The 24,117-nt window shown below is 51.9% G+C and overlaps 2 protein-coding genes across 2 annotated transcripts in view; one reads left to right on the top strand and one right to left on the bottom strand.

The window, feature by feature from the left end:
* The window catches only part of HOMER2 (homer scaffold protein 2), an 85,637-nt gene extending 62,011 nt beyond the window's left edge, over positions 1–23,626 (top strand). The window contains exons 10-12 of the mRNA XM_036013166.1: positions 10,305–10,315; positions 14,423–14,427; positions 23,614–23,626. The gene's annotated coding sequence lies outside the window, so the exon portion shown is untranslated. The remainder of the gene's footprint in view (positions 1–10,304; positions 10,316–14,422; positions 14,428–23,613) is intronic.
* Positions 9,856–23,487, bottom strand: WHAMM (WASP homolog associated with actin, golgi membranes and microtubules). Its single transcript, XM_036013165.1, has 10 exons — positions 22,798–23,487; positions 21,984–22,157; positions 21,185–21,335; positions 19,814–19,983; positions 19,034–19,199; positions 16,181–16,368; positions 15,271–15,357; positions 14,976–15,071; positions 12,148–12,640; positions 9,856–10,378 (listed from the first exon to the last, which is right to left on the bottom strand). Exons 1-10 carry the CDS (start codon positions 23,356–23,358, stop codon positions 10,071–10,073), a joined length of 2,394 nt encoding a protein of 797 aa, XP_035869058.1. The 5' UTR covers positions 23,359–23,487; the 3' UTR covers positions 9,856–10,070.
* Positions 23,627–24,117: the final 491 nt, after the last annotated feature.

The raw sequence follows: 24,117 nt of genomic DNA, 5'->3' as shown, positions 1-24,117 counted from the left end.
CTCCCTAGAGGCCAGCCAGGCTAGGAGAGAGAGAGAGAGAGAGAGAGAGTGTGTGAGTGTGTGTGTGTGTGTGTGTGTGTGTTGGGGAGGAGGTAGCAGGACCAGTAGAAGAAACGATATTTTCCATTAAAAATATGCCTAGCTAAGAGCCGTCTTTAATAATCCTGGTGGTGATGTTACTCGTTGTGGAATCCGTTGGTGAGAGGCGTCCGTGGCTCTGTCGTTCCGAGTGGAACCGTGCGGCGCCCTACCCTCTTTGATGATTCGGAGCCCTGTGAGGCGCGGCCCCCCGGGCCGCCCCGGCCTGGTGCGCCCCAGAAGCCCTGTGGAGCCCAGACCGTGGGGTGTCTCGGCAGATGCTGGACAGACAGGTCCGAGGTTTGCAGCCGTGGGGAATGTGTTGCTGTCTGAATGCACAGTCCTGCCTAAATACATTGTGGCAGCAGTGTCTTGTGACCGGGCAGGCAACCGGGCATTGCTCGCATCAGATGTGAGGACTGAATGACTAGGGTGAGGTGGACTTCCCCAAGAGTACCAGGTTGGTTTTTTTCCCTTTTTTAAGTGACTTTTTGGTACAAAAATGATACACACTTTTTTTTTACAGAAACTTACTTTTTTTTAAAGATGAGTGAAAAGAAAAAATCACCGTTTCACACCATGGGATTATAACCACTGTTAACATTTTGGTGTCTACCTTTTCCGACCCCTTTTCCGTGCCTCTGTGTTTGTGTTGTTCCGTCTTCACGAAATACATTGTACGTACTGTTTTATAACTTGCGTTTTTTCTTTCTGGCGCTACATTGTGAATATATTTCTATGTCGGTAAATACGTAATTTCATCCTTTGTAACACCTCTGGAGGCTGTACCGTGGATATTTGGGTCATTTCCAGTTTTTTACTGTCGTGGTCCAGGGTAACATGAAGTCCTTTCTTCTGGCACCTTTGCGACCTTTTCAGAATATTTACTTGGGAAGTTTTTCTACCACCGGACTCGCCGCCTCAGAGGTGTGGTGGGCAGCCCAGGTGCCCTGTCTCCTCCGCTCCTTCCCGTGCACGCAGGTGACTCCACTGCCCCGCCCCTAGAGTCCCTCGGGGTCTCGTGACTACTTCTGGCCAACGAACCTGAGCAGAGTGACGCGTGGCACTTGCAGGCTGTGGCTGTGACTGGGACACGCCCACGTGCAGTTCTCCAGTCCCCGTTCCCCCCGCAAATGCTGGGGTCCCCAGGGCAGAGCCTCTGTCAGCCCAGGTGCCTGAGGGACTCCGTGGAGCAGCCCCCTGCCCCCCACAATCCCCCACCTGCCCACCGGCAGGGACGTGTGGTGTGAAAACAGAGTAGCCTTTAGCCCTGGCTGGTATAGCTCAGTGGATTGAGCTCGGGATGAGAACCAAAGTGTCGCAGGTTCGATTCCCAGTCAGGGCACATGCCTGGGTTGCAGGCCATGACCCCCAGCAACCGCACATTGATGTTTCTCTCTCTATCTCCCTCCCTTCCCTCTCTAAAAATAAATAAATAAAATCTTTAAAAAAAAAGACAGAGCAGCTTTCAGTGTGACACCACTGGGACCCCAGGGTTACCTTGTCCCCGCAGCATAAGGTCGCCCGCCCTGACTAACAACACAGAGATATGCACATTTTTACGACTTTTAACATATAATATTGCCTCCAAATGCCTTCCAGGATGATGACACCAAATCACACTCCCACCAGCAGGGCGTGAGAATGTCTTGCCCCCTCTTTAACACTGGAGTCGCCGTGCGGCTGGGGGCTGGTTTTCACATGCATGTCGTCATTAGAGCGAGACCCTCACTAGCAAACGGAGGACATCCTTGCACGGTGTACCTGTTCATCTCCTCTGGCCGATTTTCTCATGAGGTGTTTAACTGTCTCGTGGATTTCTGTGAGGGCTTTTTTCCCCCTCCATGAATGTTGTAAAAATAAAAACAAGTTGTATGTATGGCTTTAGAAAAATGTTCCGACATTGAAAAAACTTTCTAGTCAAATGTGTCTTTTTCCTTTTTGGTTTTTACCTTTGCTGTCATGCTTATGAAGATCTTTCTGAGCCTAATTCCAAGATTGTATAATTAGTCACCAGGATCTTATTCTTGCACTTCTACTGTTTTGTTTTGTTTTGCTTTTTAAGCAATTAAACCTGTGATTCATCTGAAATTTATTCTCTAAATTGCCCCAACGTCAGTTTTCCCCTGGAAATGTAGTCTTTCTCCACTGACGGGAAATCCCATTTTCACTCGATACTGGTTTCTGTGTCACCTTCCATGCACTTCTATTGTGGTCTGCCACGCGCATTCAGACTACACGTCCCGGCTAACTACACTTTTTCAAAAATTTCCGCCCTGCCTGGCGTAGCTCAGTGGATTGAGCTCAGGCTGCGAACCAAAGCGTCACAGGTTCGATTCCCAGTCAGTGCACATGATTGGGTTGCAGGCCGTGGCCCCCAGCAACAACACATTGATGTTTCTCTCTCCTCTCTCTCTCTCTGCCTCCCTTCCCTCTCTAAAAGTAAATAAATAAAATATTTTTAAAAATTTCCTTCAGTTTTTGTATAATTAATATTTCTGAAGGGAATGTGCTATTTTTTAAATTCTAAGTTCTAAACATCACTTTATAATGTTTAGAATTGGAAATAGGATTGTTTAAAATGTATAGGTTACTATAGAGAAAATGAATATCTTTATAATATTTAACCTTTTATTTCAGTGAATGTATGAAGCATTATATTCTTCCATGTATATTTTCTAGTGTAAGTAATTAAAAAAAAATTTTTTTTTAAATTTATCACCCAAGGACATTTTTTCACTGCTTTTAGAGAGAGGGGAAGGGACAGAGAGAAACATCCATCTGAGGGAGAAGCACAGGTTGGTTGCCTTCCTACACACCCAGACCGGGGATTAAACCCACAGCCTAGGCGTGTGCCCTGACTGGGACTCGAACCTGCAACCTTCTGGCTGCAGGACAGCGCTCCAGCCAACTGAGCCACCCCAGCCAGGGCAGGTAGAGGTAGTTTCTGCAGCTGTGGTTACTGTGTTATAAGTGAGCTCTGCAAGTGCTGGTCATTTGCATGGGGCACACCACTATTTTTTTTTTAATGAAAAGGAAACGCCATTGTTTTTCTGCCATAAAATATTTTTAACAAGTTGTATCAATGTAGACATTAAGAAAAAACATAATGCAGATACCAGAAGTCCCTCCTGGTTCAGATCTCTCTGCCCCGAGATAAACAATAAAAAAATGGATGCATATTCTGCACATTTTTTCCCTAAGACACGTTGTATCGTTTGGCCGGTGCGCTGGGCCCCTCCTGCCACGTGCGTGCTTCCCTTGGCAACAGACCTTGGGCCTCCTCCTATGTCAGCACATAGTCGGTCTACCTCATCCTGCTGAACTCTGCACCGAGAGTAGCGTGTGGTTGTTCACCAGTTTCTTTGACTTGGTAACTGCCTATGTGCTTATTTCATAACTAGCCAATTACTGCATTCTCATTTGTGCTATTAGTTCCATTATTATTGTTCATCCTTTTGCCTTTTTTGGGGGGGAGGGTAGACTAATAGTTCTGGCTAGTGAGGATAATTTCACTCCCACACTTTTAATAATCTTATTTCACTTCTCTCCTTGACCAGCACTTTTAGAACATGAAACAGCACGTATATGATTGTGCTGCCATTGTTCATTCTTCTTTAGATGTATTTTTTTTATTTAATGAGATTATCTCCAGTGTTTCTCCGAAAGTATAAATTTGGCTCTTAATGTAGATATTCTTAATATTTAAATTTGTATGTTAAGGTTTTACCCCTTTCTTTCTTTTTTTTTTTAAAGATTTTATTTATTTATTTTTAGAGAGGGAATGGAGGGAGGGAGAGAGAGAGAGAGAGAGAGAGAAACATCAATGTTCAGTTGCTGGGGGTCATGGCCTGCAACCCAGGCATGTGCCCTGACTGGGAACTGAACCTGCGACACTTTGGTTCGCAGCCCAAGCTCATACTCCTCTCTTTCTAGTATGCTGAAAGTATTATCAGGAATGATGTTAGAATTTTATTAATGCCTTTTCCCACATTTGTCAAGACCCTCAAGTGACTTTTCTTCATCATGACTTAAGCCAACTCATTTCAGTGATAAAGAAAATCATTTCGCTTCACTAGATTTGCTCACGGTGAGCCCTCCTTGCATTTTTAGGAAGCCCGGACTTAGTCACGGAATGTCGTCTGTCTAACATGCGTCTCCACTCCGTGTTAACAGTGGTTATTCACGATGGGGCAGTTGGGGCAGGTTTTTGTGTCCTTCTCTGTATTTTATGATTTTTCTACAAGGGTCACATATTGCTTGTATAGTAGAAATAAGAGCTTTACAATGGGAAAATATTCTGGATTTGGTTTGCCCGTGTTATTTTGGAATTTTTCATACGTTAATAGATACACGTACAGCTGTCTCTGTCCTTTGGTTTATGTGAACATCCTTAAAAAGCAACAACAACTTGGGAAACTCTCTTTTTTCTATGCGCTGGGAATGGTTTAAATAATATTTAGGATTTTTGCTCCTTGAAGTCTTTATAACACATTGAAAATTGTCCAAGTCTAGTGCCTTTTTAGGAAATAACCTTTGACAATTTTTTTTCACTGTTTTCCATGCTCATTGGTCTCTTCAAACTTTCTCCCTAGTCCGTTAGTTTTGGCCATTTCGATTCCCCGAATAATGGTTCTGTTAAGATGGTCACATCCGCCCGCATGACGTTGCTGCATCTCCCACCCCCGTTTCTTACGGTGGGTGGGGTGTCGTGCGTTCCTCGCCTCTGCCGGGGTTCTCCAGAATGAGTCTGTTGTGCTGGGAATTGTAAGGCCGCGACTTTTCCTCTGAATACTTCTTCACACATACCCCTTTCATTTTAGGTGTGGTGTGATAAATGATTTCAGATTTGACTTTATTTTTTACTGAAGAGTTATTTGAAATTATACTCTTTCATCTCCGGACAGTTCGATATTTGTCGTTGTTGTTTTTAACATTCGCTGTCAATTTCTAGTTTTACTGCCTTGCTGTCACAGAGGGTATAGCCTGTGTCACTTCTGCACTTTGGGGTTTATTTATGTTTTCCCAGGACCGAACACAATGTTAATTTTAATAAATATTCCCAGGAAAATGCAAAAGAAGGTGTATTCTCCGAAGGGAACAAAATTCAATCTCTATATATTTATTTGATCTTATTAATTATAATATTATGGGCCTTTGATTTTTTTTTACTTACTCGAGTCAGTAAAAACTAAAGGAAGTATGTTACTCTCCCACGACTCTTGTCTTTTTGTTTCTCCCGTGTTTCTACAGTTTTTGCTTTGTGTATTTCAGCAGGATGTTATTTGGCAAATTCTCTTTTTATATTTAAGGGGGAAAAATTTTTTTTCCTTGAAAGCCTTGTATACCTTTGTGAATTTCACCTGGTTTTGTTGTAACCATTGTTTATGTTGAAATACATGGTTCGGTAACATGTTTGGTCTCTTTTTAAGCCCACAAAAACCTTTCAGAAGCCTTTGTGTCTTAAGAAGATGTCAGGAAAGCTCCTGGCCGCCCCAAGGGCAGGTTGGTGCTCCCCGGCTGGCCGTGCAGGTGCCGGTGCCGGGCCCTGGGAGCAGGACGCGGGGTTTTGAGTACGCACAATCCCTGACCCCTGCCCTGGGGCAGCCCCGTGCTCAGGTAAGCGTAGGGGACACCTGCCCCTCAGCTACTCACATTCTGTCTCCTTGGGGCCGACACCACAACTGTTCTCAGCCCAAGAGGCATTTGTCTCCTGCGGGCCCGTCTTCCACGCAGAAGGCGGGGAGAGTGTGTGTCTGTGTTCCTGGCTCTCGAGAGAGAAGCTCATCTCGGAGGCCCCTTCCCCCAGAAGAGAGCTCTCCAGGTTATTTGCATGGCAGAGTCTGTGCTGGGCAGAGAGCCAGCTTTCCCCAAACACGTGTGGGAGGTGCGAACCCCAACCCGCTGCACACGAGAGGAAGAAATACGGTCTTCCCTATCTTCCCTTCATTCAAGTTCAAGTCTGTGCCGAGTCCTGCTCTCCCAGGCGCATGCAAGCGGGTCTCAGTCGATCCTGGGACCCTCCTTTCCCCAGACGCGAGTCTTCAAAGGTTCTGGGGAGCTCACGTATCCCCAAGGTGCCAGGGGGCGGGGGCTTCCCGTCTGCTGAGATGTCTCCCCGTCCTGCCCTGGCCCTGGCCGGACTAGTCCTCTCCACTCGCCTGCTCCGGGGAGCAGGAACCGCTCAGACGCCCCCACGCTGCAGAGCTCCCCGTGGGGCTGCCCTGGGCCCCGTCAGCAGCCGCCCCGTGTAGCGGCTCGGGTTTGGGTGGAGGGGGATCTGACCCACTTTGTGCTCGGGTGAGTCAGTCCCACAGCCTTGTGCCTCTCACTCTGGCTACCGGGTTCCCTTCCCGCCAGCACCGTCCCGTCCCCACCCTCCTCCTCCCGTCTTCTTCTCCCTCCAGGATCCACGCCCCCCCACCCCTCGCCCCGTCTTCGGGCTCTTCTTGTGTAAAGCACCGGAGGTCTCTCCCTAAAGCTTGGGGCAGGTCAGGTTGCAGCCCCATCTCCCCCGTGAGGCCACGCCAGGCAGCTGCCCAGACCACTCCTGCCCGGCCGTCTCCTCTCTCTGTGCTCCTCCGGCTCCTGCCCTTCCCGGGCCTGCAGTCCTTTCCCTGCCCCACCCGCCTTCGCCCTTAGGATTTAAGTCAGCCGTGCCCAGAGGCCTTCTCGCATGCTTCTTTTTCTTTTTTTTTTTTTTTTTTAAGATTTTATTTATTCATCTCTAGAGAGGGAAGAGAGGGAGAAAGAGAGAGAGAGAGAAACATCAATGTGCAGTTGCTGGGGGCCGTGGCCTGCAACCCAGGCATGTGCCCTGACTGGGAATCGAACCTGCGACGCTTTGGTTCGAAGCCCGCGCTCAATCCACTGAGCTACGCCAGCCAGGGCCTCACATGCACAGTTGTGCCCAGGCCCCGGGAACACAGAAGTCCAAAGACGGAGATGTTTCCCACAGATCTGTGACGTTGCTGTGGAGAGGAGAGACGCGGGGTTGCAGGTGGTCCTGCGATGGGGGTATGTCTGCCGCCCTCCAGTGGGGCTCTCACAGGCGGCCAATAGTGGGGCTGGAGCTGGGGCGACCTCAGGGCACCCCGAAGACCTTGTGCGAGACCTCGGCTCCAGGGCCCACACCTCGGGAGGAGCCCGCAGTGACCCTGAGCTCCCCCGCCTCCCTCGCCCCTGCCCCCCCCCCCCCCCCCCCGGCCCCTTGGTGCGCTGCCTGGCTCGTGCGTAACCGAGCTGTTCTCAGGGCGTTTCGCAGCCCAGCGGGCTCCGCGCTCCCGGGGGGGGGGGTGGTGTCAGCCCATCTCAGAAAACCCTCCTGGATCGGGACTCGCAGTCCGGGCCCCGCAGTGTGCACTGGAACAGCCCCCCCCCCCCCGTGCCACACAGGACGGTGGCCGCTCAGAGACGCCCGCGTCCTCCGCATCCCCAGACCCGGGGCTGTGCCGCCGCCCCCGGCAGAAGGGCCTGTGCCCGTGCGATCGCGGTTGCAGACCGTCAGAGGGGGAGAGCATCCTCCCGGCCTACCCTGGGGCCAGCCCAGTCTGACCACGCGAGTTCTCAGAGGCACAGGGCCTGCCCCGGCCGGGGTCAGCGCGGGACGCGGCGGAGGAAGAGCCAGGGAGACGCGAGGCTGCCGGCTGCTGCGAGGACAGAGGAAGGGGCCGAGCGCCGGGGGCGCCCCCTGCACGCGGGAGAGGGCGGAAAAACGCTCCTCCCCCGGAGCCCGCAGGAGGGCCCGCAGCCCCGCCCACTCCTTGGTGTCAGCCCAGAGCTACAGGAGTTGGACCGCGGACCCACACAAAGGTAAGGGGGTAAACTGGTGCTTTGAGCCTCTGAGCTTGTGACGGTGGCCACAGAAAACCGATACGCTCTTCACGAGCTCACACACCTACGAGCTGAGAACCTGTGCTGTGCACGTTCCCTCAGCTTCACGCTTTCCCGGGCGGGAGACCATCATCAGCCAGACACCTGTCGGCTCCAGCGCCCGCTGCCACCTGCCTCACTCCCCGGCTCGCCTCCGGCAGAGGGAGCAGGTGAGCCAAAGAGTCTGATGGCCCCGCCCCGAGTTCCGCCTCCAGGACCGTCAATAAGATGCTGCTGGTTACAGCCGGGCTCTCCGAGGGTCAGCTGTGTCCACGGGGCCAGTCCCGGGGCTGTGGGCGGCGAGGCAGCGTGGCCGGGGACCAGGACAAGGTGGTGGTCGTGTAGGAGAACGAGGGGTCGGGGCAGGCGTGGGAGGGGGGACGCTGGGGGGTGAGACTGAAGGGTAGGGTGGGTTTGCTGGGACCCGGAGGCAGAGGGCGGAGGGCGTCCCAGGCACTTTGGTTCCGTTGGCGGGGCCCTTTGGGGCAGGCGGCAACCGGCTTGGTGTTGCCGGAGTGGAAGCCCTGGGGCAGGGGCAGGGGCCGCTGGGGCCAGCAGCCGGGTCTCAGGGTGGGTCCCCTGTACTGAGGCGCCACAGGCTGGACCTCAGGGGGCAGCTGGTTGGGGCGGTGAAGGTCGCTGGGCAGCACTGTGGGGGGTTAGGTCCAAGGGGGTAGAAGGTACAGGGTAGGAGACAGACTGTCCCCCTCCCTGGCTCTGGATGCCGTGAGGCCAGCAAAACTGCCATCGAAGCTTGGCTAGGAAAGTGGGGAACAGAACACATGAGGAGGGAGTGTCCCAGAGAGGGGGACATTGGGATGCGTGAGACGCAGGTTAGCCAGGAGGCTTAGTGGGGAGAACTCACCTTCGAAAAGTCCTGGGCAGAGCTCGGAAAGCCATCCTGAGGATTTGCCACGCCTACACGAGCTCACTGGCGTCTCAAAACACTGAATTTGTGATACTTAAAAGCCCCGCAAAGTTCTGATTTTGCCATTTGTAAAAATAGCCCCTTCTTTCCAGGGCAATATGCTGGGGCTACGCTTGGCCTGTGTGTGGCGGGGAAGCGACCGGGAACCCCGTGGGAACCCCCATCACCACGGCCACATGAGGGCGCCGAGGTCAGTGGGGACGCTGCGGGCGAGTGGGAAGTGTGTGTTCACCTGGTATCGGTCCCTCCCCTGTCCTGACTTCAACGCAGAGCAGGAGGAAGAAGGGTCCCGTGTGAGACTTCAGCTGGGAGGGGAACAACGCTCCCCATCCCCGTTAGCGCCTGCTGAACCCCCACTGAACACTTCACCCCCCCCCCCGCGCCCCCCCCCGCAGACGGGGAGGGCTGTGCATCCCGTGGCTGAGGTTGCACGTTGTCCTTTCCTCGTGAGCGACACTGACACATTATAAATAGTTCTTTATTATGAATTTATAGAGTGCTCGGTACATAAAATACATTTCATTTAAAATAATTCCTGAATCTAAACAACGCACTCCAGTTATTATTGCTGAAGTGACGTTCACATTCGAACCCCGGGTTGGGGGAAGCCAGCAGAGCGCCCAGGGTGACAGGACGAGGCCGTCATCTGACAGTGCTGCTCGCCACGGGCTGGGGTCACGTCACCCTCTCTCGGCCGAGGGGACACCTGGAGGGCAGCCGCGGGGAGAAGGCAATGCCATCCTCTCAGGCCGGCCACACTGCCTGTGGGTCCTTGGGTCCCGGCTGCAGCTTGGAGTGCACAGGTCAGCAGTTCTCAGCTTCTGCAGGCTTTCTTTGTAAATTAATTATTAGTGAGAGAGAGAGAAGGGAGGGAGAGAAACACCCAGCAGTCGCCTCGGGCACGCCCCCTACTGGGGGACCTGGCCCACAACTCAGGCAGGTGCCCTGGCTGGGCGTGAACCTTTGGGTTCACAGGCTGGCGCTCGGCCCCTGAGCCCCTGCAGCCAGGGCTGCCTCCGTGGGGCTGAGGGCCACAGCCCTGAGTCGCGGCTGTGACACCATGCACAGCCCCGCTGCCGTCCGGCGTCCTGTGTCCACTCTGCCCTGGTCACGTGCTTTTCCAGAACAGGCCTTGGGCCCCGGTGGCTTCTCTCCAGCCCACTGGGCAGCGCCCTTGGCCTTGCAGTACAGCTCAGTGGTCCCACTCGCCGGGGCCACCCTCCTCCTCCTCCTCCTCTTCCTCTTCCGAGTCCGCAGACACTCTCTTGATTCTCTGGAGTGCGGCCTTGATGCTCCTCTCCAGGTCGCTGGTGGGCGCGCTGCCGGGGCTCAGGCCAACCTTCACCTCGGGGTGAACCTTCCGCAGTCTGACCCCCTGCCTGATGGCAGCCAGGATGCGCTCGTTGACCGAGGCGCAGGGCGGGGCCGCGGCGGGGGCTCCCGCCTTCTGCACGGGGGCTCTGCCGTGCCGCAAGGAGGCCAGCACTTCATCCATAGACCCTGCAATTGAGCAGACACAGCACGGACTGTCAAGAACGCATGCCCTTTCTCCCCAGGACGCCAGGACGTTTCTGTATTAGTCAAAGGTGTTCGAGCCCCATCAGCATTTCACGCCATGACTGAAACAAATGATCGTCGCTGCACCACACGCGTGTTCTCATGATCTGCCGGGAAGGGCCGGCCGTGAATAAGCTCCCTGTGTGGGCCCGGCATGGCTCCCTCGCCGACGTTGTATCACGGGCACCCACGTCCCATGGCTGCTCCAGCCCACAGGAGCCAGGAGGCACAGCCGTGACACCTGGTGACACTGGGCGCGGGGACACTCTCGTGTGACCCTGAAGAGCTGCGTGCCCGGGTGTGAGCGGCCTGACCCCGTGTGCAGGACTCAGGTGCCTCCGGCGCTTCCCCTCCCCCGTGTCCCTCCCCACCCTGAGAAGCGTGGGCTTAGGACATGCGCCCTGCTGCCTGCCCCCACCGCGGTCCTGGGCGCCAGGCAGTGATGGTGGGGGAGTTGGTGTGACAGGGAGGTGGGCAGGTTTCCCCACAAGCGAAGACGTTAAGGGGAAACTGGCATCGGCAGCTCAGGGAGCCTGCGGGGGTGGCGCTGGCGCGTCTCTCGAACGTGACATCTCAGATCCGCCCCCCCCCCCCCCCCCGAGGTAATTTCCATGCTCTGCTCTCGAGGGTGTGAAGTGCTGTCAAAACACAGATTAGATCAGCGCTCGGGGAGCAGAAGCTGGTTTCCACTCTGGCACCCTGAGGCCCCCCTGAGCAGGGAGATCTTTCGCCACCTGCGGGAGACAGGGGCGTGGCCGAGGCCGCTACGGCAGAGACCGTCCGGGGACGGAGTTGGGACTAGCAGTCGGTTCTAGCTCAGAACTTAAGGTCCCGAGACGGCGAACCAAACGCTGTTTCACTGTGGACTGAGACCTGGAGCTCTGTCCCACGGGGCTCTTCTCGGAGCAAGGAGGCAGATTGACAGCGAAGGGCATTTTCGGTATTCGGTGCACTGGGTTTGCGAGGTAGGAAGCAGTCCACTGTTGTTTTTTAACCACTTCGTTTCAGAAAGATTTCCCGCCCTGGCTGGTATAGCTCAGTGGATTGAGCGTGGGCTGCGAACCAAAGGGTCACCAGTTCAATTCCCAGCCAGGGCACATGCCTGGGTTGCAGGCCAGGTCCCTGGCAGGGGCCATGTGAGAGGCAACCACACATTGGTGTTTCTCTCTCTCTTTCTCCCTCCCTTCCTCTCTCTCTAAAAATAAATAAATAAAATCTTAAAAAAAAAAGAAAGAAAGAAAGATTCCCCCCAGGAAGGTTTCCCGGTCTGCCTGCCAGTCTGCAGGAGGAACCTCCGTACTCTGACTGATACTCCCCTGTAACAGTCCCTGGCCAGTCTTCTGCTTAAGAGGCAACAAGTCAATTCTGCAAAGGACTCTGAGCCGCAGCAGTACTCCTAAGCAACCGTGAATAAACGTGCAGACGGCAGAGATCAAACGCGGACCGAAGTCCTAAGAAACCTGAACTGGGTTGACTCTTTAGCAGCCTCGGCAATCCCGGGTCAGGTGACCATTAAATGTGCCGAGATGGTCTGTTCGGGGTAAGGCAGCATTTGTCAGTCTGATTTAGGCTGTACTAACTTTGCCCCCCCACCAAAAAAAAAAAAATAAAGTACCACTGAAGGAAGCAAACAGTGGAGTATTTTAAGGTTGCAGAGAATTTTGAGGGAGATTGCGATTTGAGGGGGGCAGGCACAGAATGCGGCGGGTTACCTGGGCATGTGAAACCGTCCGCGGGGTCGTGCGGCCTCTCGGCAGGGGGCTCACACACCAGAGGAAGCGGCTGGTCATCTTCCCCTGAAGTCCCGGCGTGCTCGTTCAGATTCCGATGACTCGCAGGCAGGGAAGAGCGTGAAGCAGGGAGGAGCGGAGGGGCGGGTGGAGGCGGCGGTGGTGGGGGAGGGGGAGGGGGCGGAGGTGGTGGGGGAGGGGGCGGGGGCGGGAGTGACAGCTCCTCACTGGATCTGCAGTGTGTCTGGTCCCCTCCCTGCACAGCAATCTGGACAGGGGTGTTTCCGGGGCAGTCCTGCGGAGACCTGGGGGTTTCCACGTCACTGGCTTCGGACGAGGGGGCACTTCTGGCTTTCCTGGAGGACGGGCGGACCACCGCCTTCGTCTGAGGGGCCGGCGAGGCGGTCTGCTGGGGAAGCCTGCCTGGCAGGCTTGGAGCCTCGGGCTCCGAGCAAGGCGGCCGGCTCGGACACCTCTGAAAACAGGAGACCGCGGTGTGAGAAACGTGCCATAAATGCAAACGACCAAAACGCTGGAGCCCTCTACAAACAACGAACACCGCAGAGTGTCTGTGCTCGCGTTGTTCTAGTGCACAAAGTGGCTCCTTCCGCTTTGTCCAGCCACTCCTGCTACTAAAGCTATGAAAGAATAAGCACTTATATCCTTTCATATAACACTTTCCCCATAATAAAATAGGTATGGAAGAATACACATAAAAATATCAGCCCTGGCTGGTGTGGCTCAGTGGATTGAGTGCCGGCCTATGAACCAAAGGGCCGCCGGTTGGATTCCCAGTCAGGGCACATGCCTGGGCTGTGGGCCAGGTCCCCAGTAGGGGGCGCACAAGAGGCAACCACACATTGATGTCTCTCTCCCTCTCTTTCTCCCTCCCTTCTCCTTGTTCTAAAAATAAATAAATCCTTAAAAAATATAATATTTTTAGTATGAAAAATCAGACACTAAATGCGAACAATAGGAAATTAGCTGAAAAAGTTATGGTGAATTAATTTAAAATACTAGGCAGCCACAAAAAAACCCATAAACAGTGCAAAGTCAGTGAAACATTCTGAAAAAATCCAGATGATGCAGTATTCAATTTACAACCCCGTGAAAAACAGACCCATGAAAGAAACTGGCAGAATGGACCTCCAAATATCAGTTGTTACAGGAATTATGGGATCCTCTTCTCTAAGTTAGGCTTAGAACACATTTTACAACTTAGAAAGAAAGCATGAATGCCATAACAAGTTGTCTGGGCGCCACGAGCACCACCCGTCACGGGGTTTCACCCCCGTCCTCTGCCTGCCCCCTCTCCATTCCAGGTGTGCACAGACCGCCTGTGGCCCTTCCCGGCGCGCGGAGGACCCGCTGGGTCCGCGGAGGATGCTGCCGCCGCGCCTTCTGCGGCCTCACACGCCTCCCCGCAGCTTCACCAAGCGCGGCACACGCAGCTGCGGGAAGCAGGTCCCTGTCCCTCCCTTTAGATCACACACGCACTCCTTTCTGCCACCCCCTGTATAAGTATATTTTTAGATCCCAAAACCCTGCGACTTAAACCAGTTTGAGGTCAGCTTGTTGGAACGCAAACTCACTGTGCCGGTCTGCCGACAGCTTGGCTGGCCCGATTCTGTCCCCCTGGGTTAGCTTCTAGCTTCTGTCTGACCTGCCACGTCCACGCCGGCTCTCTCGGAACCGGTCGCTGGTCTGACTGGTTCGGGACTCTGGAGCTGCCCCCTCCTCGAGTCCCTTCCTGGGCACGGATTCCGTTCACCACTCCCCACCCCCCGCCCCCATGGGGCAGCGCACCAGCCGGCTGGTCTGCGCTGCGCTCTGCTGGTCCTCGGGTAGCTCCCTGCAGGGCGTTCTCCCCGCCTCCAGTCACTAGCGCCCAGGCCCCGGCCAGAGTGTCTGGGGGCGGGTCTGGGCCTTAGGTCCCCAGCTGCTCCCGCTGTGCTGACCCGCTGTGGGTGCAGAATCCCCGCTGGGGCTCTGGGGTCAGAAAGACCCGGTTCTGAGCATCCTGTGCGGCCGCCACGCTGAGCCGTGGTTGCTCATCCGTACAGTGGGGAGGAGGCCATCCTCAGGGTCGTTTTTTTAAAAAACGGAAGGAGCACGTGAGTGCCTAGCACCGTGCCTGGGGCTGGCAGGCACTTGGTCATGGTCGGAGCAGTTGAGTAAGTGCCGGGGAAGAAAGCTGACCATGGAGTGGGGTGGTCTTTCACTCCCAGGGCCCCTCCCTGGCTCGTCCCTGCCAGGCAGCCGCTTTCCGTCCGAGCCGCCTGCCAGAGGCCCGTCTGGAGCAGGCTCCTGTCTCTCTGGGGACCACAGGGAACGTGTGTCTTTGCGACGGCGCCCCTGGGGGGGTGTGACGAGCACACGTTCATGGTTTACCTTCACCGAGCTTACTGTTATTTTTAAATAAGTAACTATGCACTTTTTACAGAAACGGATCTACTTTTAACAGAGCACTGAACTAGACTTATGTCACAAAGTTTCCCTGATTGCACTTTAAAAAATTCTTCGCTGCAGAGGAGGAGAAAGCCAGCTCAGGCTGAAGGTGACGTCTCCCCCTGCTGGTGGGCACCGCGGTGGGCAGAGCCCGCGCCCCCAGGGAGGGGAGGGGGGGCGGCGAGGTCAAAACACCTCCTTGTTCTGCTGTTGTTGGCTCTTAATTATACATGAAAAATAATGGCATTCAGGGAGCATTCTGTGTTCCAAACGATCTGTCCCTAACGCTTCCTTCCAAGGAGGGGTGACCTCGATTTACTGCTTCAGAAAACGCAACCAAGGCCATTACTGCTGGGACTCACCTGCTTAAATGCTCTCAGCCGCTGCAGGGTCTTCTGGCGCTCTTGGTTTATCCATTCTTTCTTCTTTTGCTCCTCTTCTTTTAACTTGTCTCTTTTCTATATGTAAGCAAACGTACATTTCCTTAAAGTAAAACTCTCGAGAGAGAAAGGGGCCGTACCCCAACATGATCACCTCCCTCTACACCACCACCACCGCCACCACCCCCGTGCCTCCCGGCCTGGGCTGGAGCATCCGCACGGCTAAGCCCGAGTGTCGAGTCGTGCAAATGGAAAAGAGCTTCCTTCAGCAACTCACCATCTGGATACTGTGGTGCTGGTGAAAACATCGCACACTCTCCTCAGCCTGCTGCAGTCGGAGCCGGTGATTTTCCTTGCACTGATCCTGGTGGAACAACACCAGTCACCCACAGGGTTTTCACCCTGACCGTGGGCCACAGCAGAGAAGGTTAAAAGAAGAAAGTGCCACCCCTGGGCTGCCGCGTCGGGCACTGGAGAGCCCGGGTTTCCGGAGCGGCTCCGGGGCCCTGCTTGCTGCCGGCTCAGCCGCGCGGTGCGGGGCTGACGGGCCCCTGCAGGAATCGGCTGGCCCATCACCAGGGCCGCAGGCTTACCGCTGGGAGAGATGAAAAGGTGGATCTCTGACCCAGGGCAAGTGAGAGGGGGATACACACTTCCTCACAATGTTACAAATAGCCGTTATACTTCCAAACGTGCCCCCCTGAGCACATCCAACCTACACACACCTGCACAATTATATTAAAAACAGGACTTCCACGATGCTTAACCATTCTTAGCATGCCACCTTTTTATATAACCATGGAGTGACTAAGAAAGAAAGCACCAAATATAAGGACTGAAATGAGCCTAATATTATCTCTGATTTTATCGTCAACAATTTATGCTAAATTTTTGAATCCCCTCAACCCCATTATTAGAAGTGTTTACCCTGTGATTTTAAAATTCCTGTGTAAGAGGCATTCAACAAACAGCTGTTGAATGAATTAAAATTTACAGATTACGATAAATGCTTAAATACCGCAAGAAGCAAAGAATCATCTTAAGGGAGAAAAATTGTTAATATATTGTCATTGCAGCTGCTGGCATGAGTTATCAACGCACAGAAAATAAGGTCAAAGCCTCTTTATGGTTCCTGGAAGCAGAAGCGCCCAGAAAGGAAGGGGAGAACGGAGAGCAGCCGCGCCCACCTTCCTGCTCCGGAGGTGGGCTCTGCGCGCGCAGATCCTGCCCCGCTTCTGCTCCAGCCGCTCGCGCCGCCGCCGCAGCTCCCGCGTCTCCGCGTGCGCGCCATCCGGCAGCCCCGGGACCCGATCCGCGGCCTTCAGCTCCTCTGGACTCTCACACGGGTCGTAGTAGACAACTTCGTCCTGCTTGTCTAAAAAAATATTTAATGATTCCTGACGGCACGTTTTATTATGAAAATAATGCATGAAAATTTTTAAATGAAGGTAAGTATCGATCATGTGGAATCCCACTACCCAGGGAAAATCAGTTAACATTTACATTTGTGTGTGCAAACGTGCGCACACACACACACACACACACACAGCTACTCATGTCAACGAGCAGTTCTAAGAGTACATTTTCCACATAATGAAAGTAAAATTTTAATGGCAACACAGTATTCTCCAATTTAAACAATCTCTGTTGTTATAATGTTCCATTGGCAATTTTACTGAGGACACCTCTGAATATAGAGCTTTGTGTACTTTTTTTATTGCTTCCTGAAACAGAGGGTGCTGAGACTCGTGATAACTACGGTCACATTGCCCTCCAGGAAGGCAGCCTACATTCCACCAGCAGTACATCATTGAAGTGCTTTAATGGTGTATCATCTTGATTACATACCGCTTTTTTAAAATTATTTGCATGCTAATTGTTAACAAATTCAAGCCCTTCAGAAGCACAGTAAGTAAAAAGTGAAATTTTTCTTTTTCCTTTCCCAAACCTTTGGAATCCCAACCCAGAGAAAAACATTAACTATTTGGCATGCATCCTTCCAGATTAACTTTTTTTAAATAAAATTTTTTCCTAAATATGTAAAATGCTTATAACCTGAAACTGTTATAAAGTTTTCTGAATTCCTAGGACTAAATGAAATGTGCAGATCTGTACAAAAAAAAAAAATTGTTAATCTTGGAAAAACTTGAGGGGAAAAAAAGACACAAGGAAATGGAGAGACATACCATGTTGTTGGATGGGAAGATTCAAAATTGCAAAGATGACAATTCTCCCCCAGTTAATCTCTAATTTTAAGCACAATCCCAATAAAAATTCCGAGTTTTGTTTTTGCTCATTTGTTAGTTTGTTTTGACCTCGGCAAAGTGATTCTAAAGTTCATCTGGAAGAATAAAGGAGAACAGTCAGAAGCGCGTGGAACGGTAGAGCAACGAGGGAGGCGCCTGCTCCACGGGATGCCGGAATGCGTCTCCAGGGGACAACGGCAGGAGGGTGGCGCCAGCACCGGAAGCCACTCACAAGTCAGCGAAGGAAAATGACAACTGAGCGTCGATCACGGTGAACAAAGTAATGCTGGACGTGAGACGGGTAGCGAGTCAAAGCAGCAGCGATGGGGATGGCCAGGGACTCGGGCAGAAACGTCCGATTCCTACCCCACGTCAGAATAAATGTCACCTGGATTAAAGAGCCACTATGGTCCTCTAAAAATCAGAAAAATGCTAAAAGAAAAAAATAAGTAAAACTGCTGACGTAGTGTTAGGACGAGGAGGAGGACTCTGCCAGGCGTGCTACCAGAAGCGAAAACCACAGACTCCTTTGCCAGGCATAACACAGAAGCAGAAAAGGTGGAGAGATGGGACTCCGTGAACATTACCCATTTCTGCGAGGCAGGAAAAAGCAAACGACAGGGAGAATTTGTCTGCAGCATATGACAAACAGCAGAGTAGTCCCCTTCACGTGTATGGGAAACACGCAGAGACCATGGGCATTTAAAAGAATGGCCAGTAAACCAGCCCTGGCTGGCGTAGCTCAGTGGATTGAGCGCGGGCTGGGAACCAAAGTGTCCCAGGTTCCATTCCCAGCCAGGGTACATGCCTGGGTTGCAGGCCACAGCCCCCAGCAACCGCACATTGATGTTTCTCTCTCTCTCTCTCTCTCTCTCTCTCTCCCTCTCCCTCTTCCCTCCCTAAAAATAAATAAAATCTTAAAAAACATATTAAAAAAAAAAAAGAATGGCCAGTAAACCTACACAATTGCGTCCAACATCACTTGTAAGTGGGAGAAATGAAAATTAGAAAATGCCTTTTGTTTCCTATTCATGAGGCAAAAATTCAAAAGAACGGGCAGCCTATGGGGAAACAGGCATTTGCATAACCTGCTGATGGGCGTGTCACTTTGCACAACCTCCCTAGAGGGCCCTGACGTTTGGCAGTGTGAGATTTAGATGTGAGAATATATCAGAGGTGAGGGGAAATGCTCATCAAATGATTGCCGTTGTGCTGTTTCGACACGTTTGTCCGTGTAAACTTTGCGTGGTCCTTGACCCACGGATCTCACCTGGAGAGATCCGCTCCAAGGACACGATCTGCCCCCTACACCCACACGTTTAAGGGAGGCTCCTGCACCGCACTGCCGTTCACAACAGTGAAAGGCGGAAAATCACAGTCAGTACAGCCATTGGATGGAATACTATGCAGCCATTAAAATTTTTTGAAGAATTTTGTTACTTATTGAGATGGGATGATAGTTATTAAGTATTAAAAGAAAAAGAGGGTACTGAATAGGATATATAGCTTTAATTTAAACATTGATATTTATACACATCAGGCTACAAAGCTCATCAGCAAATTATTATCACTAAGTATGTCCACCTGATGGAATTGAATTATTAAAGGTTTTCCTTTATTTTGCTGTATGTTTAACAAGGACTATATTATTGAATAATAAAAATACTTAAAGGAAACTAGGAAATTTCAGTAGATATTTCAGATAATTTATAAGAAGCAATTGATAATAAGGTCTGTATTTCCTTGAATGTATAACTTAAACATTTTAATATATATTTTAAATATAAATTTTACCTTTTATAAGTCTTTTAATAGAGTCCAACTGTGTGGTAAGTAGGATTTCTTCATATTTTAATATCTCAAATTTAACATCATATAGTTCCAATTGAACTTCATAAAATTGTATTTCTAGTTCATCTACAACATCTATATTCTTTTCTTCTTCTGGAAGATCTTCCATCTTGTTTTCATGAAAAAAAAAATTAGAGCAAGTTAAAATATTTAGTATATTCAAAGAGAACTTTCGAAGCATTTGAGCTATTTTCTATGCTTTGCTCAGTACCAAATATAAAAAAAAGCAAATCAAGAAGAAACACTATTTCATTTAATGAAACAAAAATGCCCCATTCCACATTTTCACAAACACTTTATGTCCTCCCTGAAACACATGACAACACTCAGGTTTGGAGGAAAACACATGTCACTGAGGCCTTCACAGCATGTCCTGCTCGGAAGCCGTGACAGTGCAGGAAGACAGGGAGTGACTGTGACCCCAGAATGCAGAACCTCTGACTGTTCTCAGGTTCTGCTGAGAACAGCGCTGGGCTGGCTTGACGGTACATTCCATCCTTCAGCACCGAGCTCACTGCTGTTAGCAGTGCAATACAGTATTGCAAAACCACGCTGAGCTAATGAAACGTTATAGCCGATCTTCCCTGGTCTGGCAATTCTCATCCACCAGAAGATGGCGCTGGGATAGGAGAGGAAGCTCTTCTTCGACAGCGGCTGGAAGGAAAGATGCTCTCTGAAACCAAGGTCTGTTTCTAATACAAAGCCACCTGCATCTCGGCTTACCTTCCCCTGGATCTCGGCTCTTCTGTGGTTCAAACACAGCTCTTTGGCCCTCAGAAGCTGCAGCGTCTCTCGAGCTAACATCAGCTTGAGTCTTTCCAGCCTGGGAGCGGCGCTGGCCCAGGCCGCCGGGCCGAACCTCTTCTCGTCCTGCTCCATCTGCTTCTGCATCCCTGTCCGAGTACAAGGAGTAACTTAAAGCTTAAGTACAGCTCCTTAAAAAGTTAAACATCTACCCTGGGCTAATTCTTTTTTTTTTTATTGCCTCCCACACTACCGGCAAAACACCCTTTTTAAAAGAAAGTTAGTTTTAATGACTTTTTTGTTACCTAATAACACATGGTCCTTGATATAACATTTTAGATGTGTGATGTTTTTAAGAAGAGTAAAATAATCATGAATCTCACCTACTAGCAATTGCTTCTTAAATTTTAGTACATATACTTCTAGACTCTTTCTATGTCTAGCTAGACAGACAGGATAGTTTGACCAAAAAAACAAAACAAAACAAAACAAATCCATGAGATCATCAGTCTTCTTTACAGAGTGGGACAAAGTGGAATTACAAATCCTCATTTGGAAAATAATACCATAATTAATAAATAATAATGAAAGAATAAACTGTTTTGTGTACTTAACTGTAAACCTACTTTTTCCCCACCCCTGTGTGTCTTGTTTATTTCACGTCCTGTGTCATGGAACTCTTGCCGCTCACAGAAACAGAGAATCGTGCTTAGTAGCCGTGTGGTATTCTGTCCTGTTCATGTCCTATGATTTATCAAACTGGCCGACAGACAGTAAAGTGAGTTTTTCCCTCTTTGGAACTGCCATCCACAAGGATTGTTTTAAGACAAAACAAACCCCCTTTACCCAGCTCACAAGGCCCCCCAGGGCCTCATCTTGCGGTCTCGCCTGCAGACTCCGACACCCGAGGACCGCACTCTGCTCCAGCCCCGTGGCGTTCTCAAAGTCCCTCACGCTGGCCAAGCTCCCTCAAGCCTTTGTCCATGCTATTCCTTCTGCCTGCAACACTGTTCCCTCACTTGTTTGCTCTCTCAAATTCCACTTCCCCTTCAGATACCAGGGCAACTGCCCCTTCCCCGAAGCCCTCGCTGATCACTCTGATGGAGCCTAGTGCTCCCCTCAGGCTCCCTGAGCCCGGTGTTGATTATCCCCATGGGGCTTGTGGCCACGGCCACTTCTTGTGCATATAGATGGACGTGTCGCTAAGATGTGTCTCCCCTCGGCAGGCCGGACGGTGTCTGTTTACGCTGAAGCCCCAGGACCTACGGCCTGGGACTAAGGAGACACTCGAATGTGTCCTAAGTAAAAGGAAAACTGCGTGTGTCTTCGTGTAGCATTTTAAATGATTACCTGCCAGTGCTTTCACTGTTTCTTTAAAGTAATTCACAGTGATGTCTTGAATGGAGACTACCGCGGCTTCCGCCCGTCTGGTCCATCCTTGGGCTTCCTTCCGCAGGGCCGCTATCCTTCTAGGGCCCAGGTCGTCCTCGTCCAAGGATTTCTTTAGAGAGGACAGGAAATTGCACAAGAAAGAAAGAATAGCAATGTACAGCCATTAGGAAACTGAAAGCAAATTGCTCTCATGGATGATTTCAATGACTTTTATTGCTACGACTTAGTTAAGTTTCATGAATTCAGCAATTCCTTACAGAGAATGAATAAGGTCCTAAGTTGGGGACCACCTGGGAGACAAAGGGATATTCTGGGGCATCATGGAGAGAAAAAAATATGCTTATTCTAACTAGTGTCTCAGGGCTCAACAAGGTAAGAGTGATGACAGCATCTACTAAAGTTTAAATTACTGAATTACAGTCCAGGACCTTGCTACCTAAAGTTTCTTCTCATTTCTGATGAAGCTGTATGTGTTTTTAGAGGCAGAAAAGGAGCTAAATAAGCATCACATCAAAAAGAAGTCATCAGTGAAGAATGTGTCCAATCCTTGAAAATCTCTAGAAATCTGAACGTATTAAGATGATCAATGTAAAATGTTTCCATTTTTATATCATTTTTAAATATATATATATATATGTCATCTAAACATAAGGGTAAAACTAACAGTCCAACACAGATAGAATCTTCAATGTGACTAAAGAAATAATATGTGACAAATAGTATTATCAAATTAAGTAAAAACATAAAGAAAACATACCAAAATATCAAGCTTACATGAAGTCGCAAATTCTCGCATATCTCTGAACGGCTTCAGTAAATACTGGAAGAACATGGTTGCCAAGGTAACGAACTCCTGGTACGCCTCATCTTCTTCTCGATAAACCTCCATCAATGCCACCATGGTGTTGGCTCTCTCGCGCCCCTGAAGAATCTGGAAGGAGAAAAAGTACAGAAAGCTCAGGTATGGGCAGTATTTATAAGACCACACCAAAACAAACAACACGAAGGAAACCTTAACGTTCGACACCTCGGTGCATCTAGGGAAAGCAGAGTTCAAAACTGTATCTCAACTGCGTACAAACTACTCAAGAGAAAAGGACCTGAAAGACGCGTCAATTATGAACAGAGGTTATCTCTAAGGGTGTTTCTGCTTCACTTTTATGATGACAGGTTTTGTGATGCTGCGTTGTCTAGAATCTCGTAAGGACATTAGCGAGGTGCCTCCAAATACGTCAGCGTATAGGTTCGCTCAGCTCCCAGGTTCACGGAGCTGCCGAGCCCCCAGCAGAGACTCATTTAGAGTCAAATGGGTGGCTCTAGTCTCTGCGGAGCGCAAAACTAGGCTCTAGCTTAATTAACACTTCCTCTCTCTGGGACTCCCACGCGCCCGGGCAGCATCCCCCTGCTGCTCCCGGCAGGTGGCGGGCACCGGTGACCCCGCGCCCCCTTCTCCACGTCAGACCGTGAACTTGCTCCTCGTGGAGCCTGCATCTCGTGGGAGACCCCGACCCTCGCCCCGGTCGCCCTCTGATGGCCCTGGAACGCTAACGCGGGTCCCGCCGGCAGCGTACCTGGCGCAGGCGCGCGTCCGCTTCGGCGAACCGCGCGCGCAGGGCGCGCTCCCGGAAGGCACGCGGACTCTCGCAGTCGGGCGCGCCGCCCTCGGCCGGAAGCAGCGCGTCCCGCACGGCCGCGCCGCCGCAGCCGTCCGCCGCCAGGCCCAGGTAGCGCTCCAGCCGCGCGCACAGCTCCTGCAGCTCCGCTTCGCCGAGGCCCGCGCGCGCCGGCCACACGAGCTCCCACAGGCCCCAGGCGCCGCCACCCGCCTCCAGCTCCGGTGGCAGCGGGGGAAAGCAGTGCTCCAGCGGCGGCCACAGCGCCGCCAACTGCCGGTGCGCGCCGCGCAGCCCGGCGGCCGAGAGCAGGCCGGCCCAGCTGGGCGGAGACCCCGGCCGGTTCCCCTCGCGCCGCAGCTGGCGCTGCGCCGTGCGGTCGTGACAGGTCACGGCGAACTTGCCCTCCGCGTCGTTCCAGGCCACGAGAAAGCGCAGCTGGTGCCGCTCCGGCTCGGCGAACAGGTCCTCGCGGACCGGCACCCAGCCCTCCAGGCTGTCGGGCTGCTCGTCGTCCATGGTGCCGGCGGTCAGCGGCCCGGCCTTCCCGTAGCCCCAGCCCCGGGACCGTCAGGTTCCTGCCGCGACATGTTGCTCCGGACTGTCATCGCGTCCGCGTCCCATCACCGCCCCTCCTGCACTTCTGATTGGCTGTGTGTGGCTGGGAGCCTTCCAGCGGCGTCCGGGATTGGCCGAGTCCCGGCCCACGATGACCAATGAAAAGGCCAGGGGTCCCCCTGGAACCTTGCCCTGGGAGTCGCTCAGTGAAGCAACGCCCCCTGGAGCCTGGGAATCCCAGTCTTGGCCCCACCTTTGCCGCCTCTGTACGACGTGGGGAAGGGATTTGCGGGTTGAACAAGTTCTTGTGAACCCCTGGGAACCCGGCCTCCGCTGATTCCGTCGTCCGGGTCGGGGCTCCAGTGGATTCCTGGGTCCTGCTCTCAAGGAAGGTGCAGACTTCCTGGGGAGACCAAACAATAAATTAAACGGAAGAGTTCTGTTTCGAGCGCCAGGCACTGCGCAGTAGCCACACACTTGTTATCAATTCAACAGGCTTTTATGGAGGGTCTGCCGTGTGCCTGTTTGGGGGTGGGACACGGGAGGCGTCCAAAAAGATACCTGTCTTCAAGGCATGTTTCAGGAAACCTGTGTGCCGCCTCTTCACTTTAGAATTAGGGAAACCGAGTACCCAGCAAAGAAACTTGTCGTAAGGTACAGAGATCCTCCGGCCAGGGAAGACCACCTGGCTCCTGGAGGACCTGGTTCAGAACTCGGAAA

This window comes from Phyllostomus discolor, chromosome 12, assembly GCF_004126475.2.
Source record: "Phyllostomus discolor isolate MPI-MPIP mPhyDis1 chromosome 12, mPhyDis1.pri.v3, whole genome shotgun sequence".
Lineage (NCBI taxonomy): Eukaryota > Metazoa > Chordata > Mammalia > Chiroptera > Phyllostomidae > Phyllostomus > Phyllostomus discolor.
Note: the sequence above shows the minus strand (reverse complement) of the source record. Positions and strands in the feature narration are given on the sequence as shown.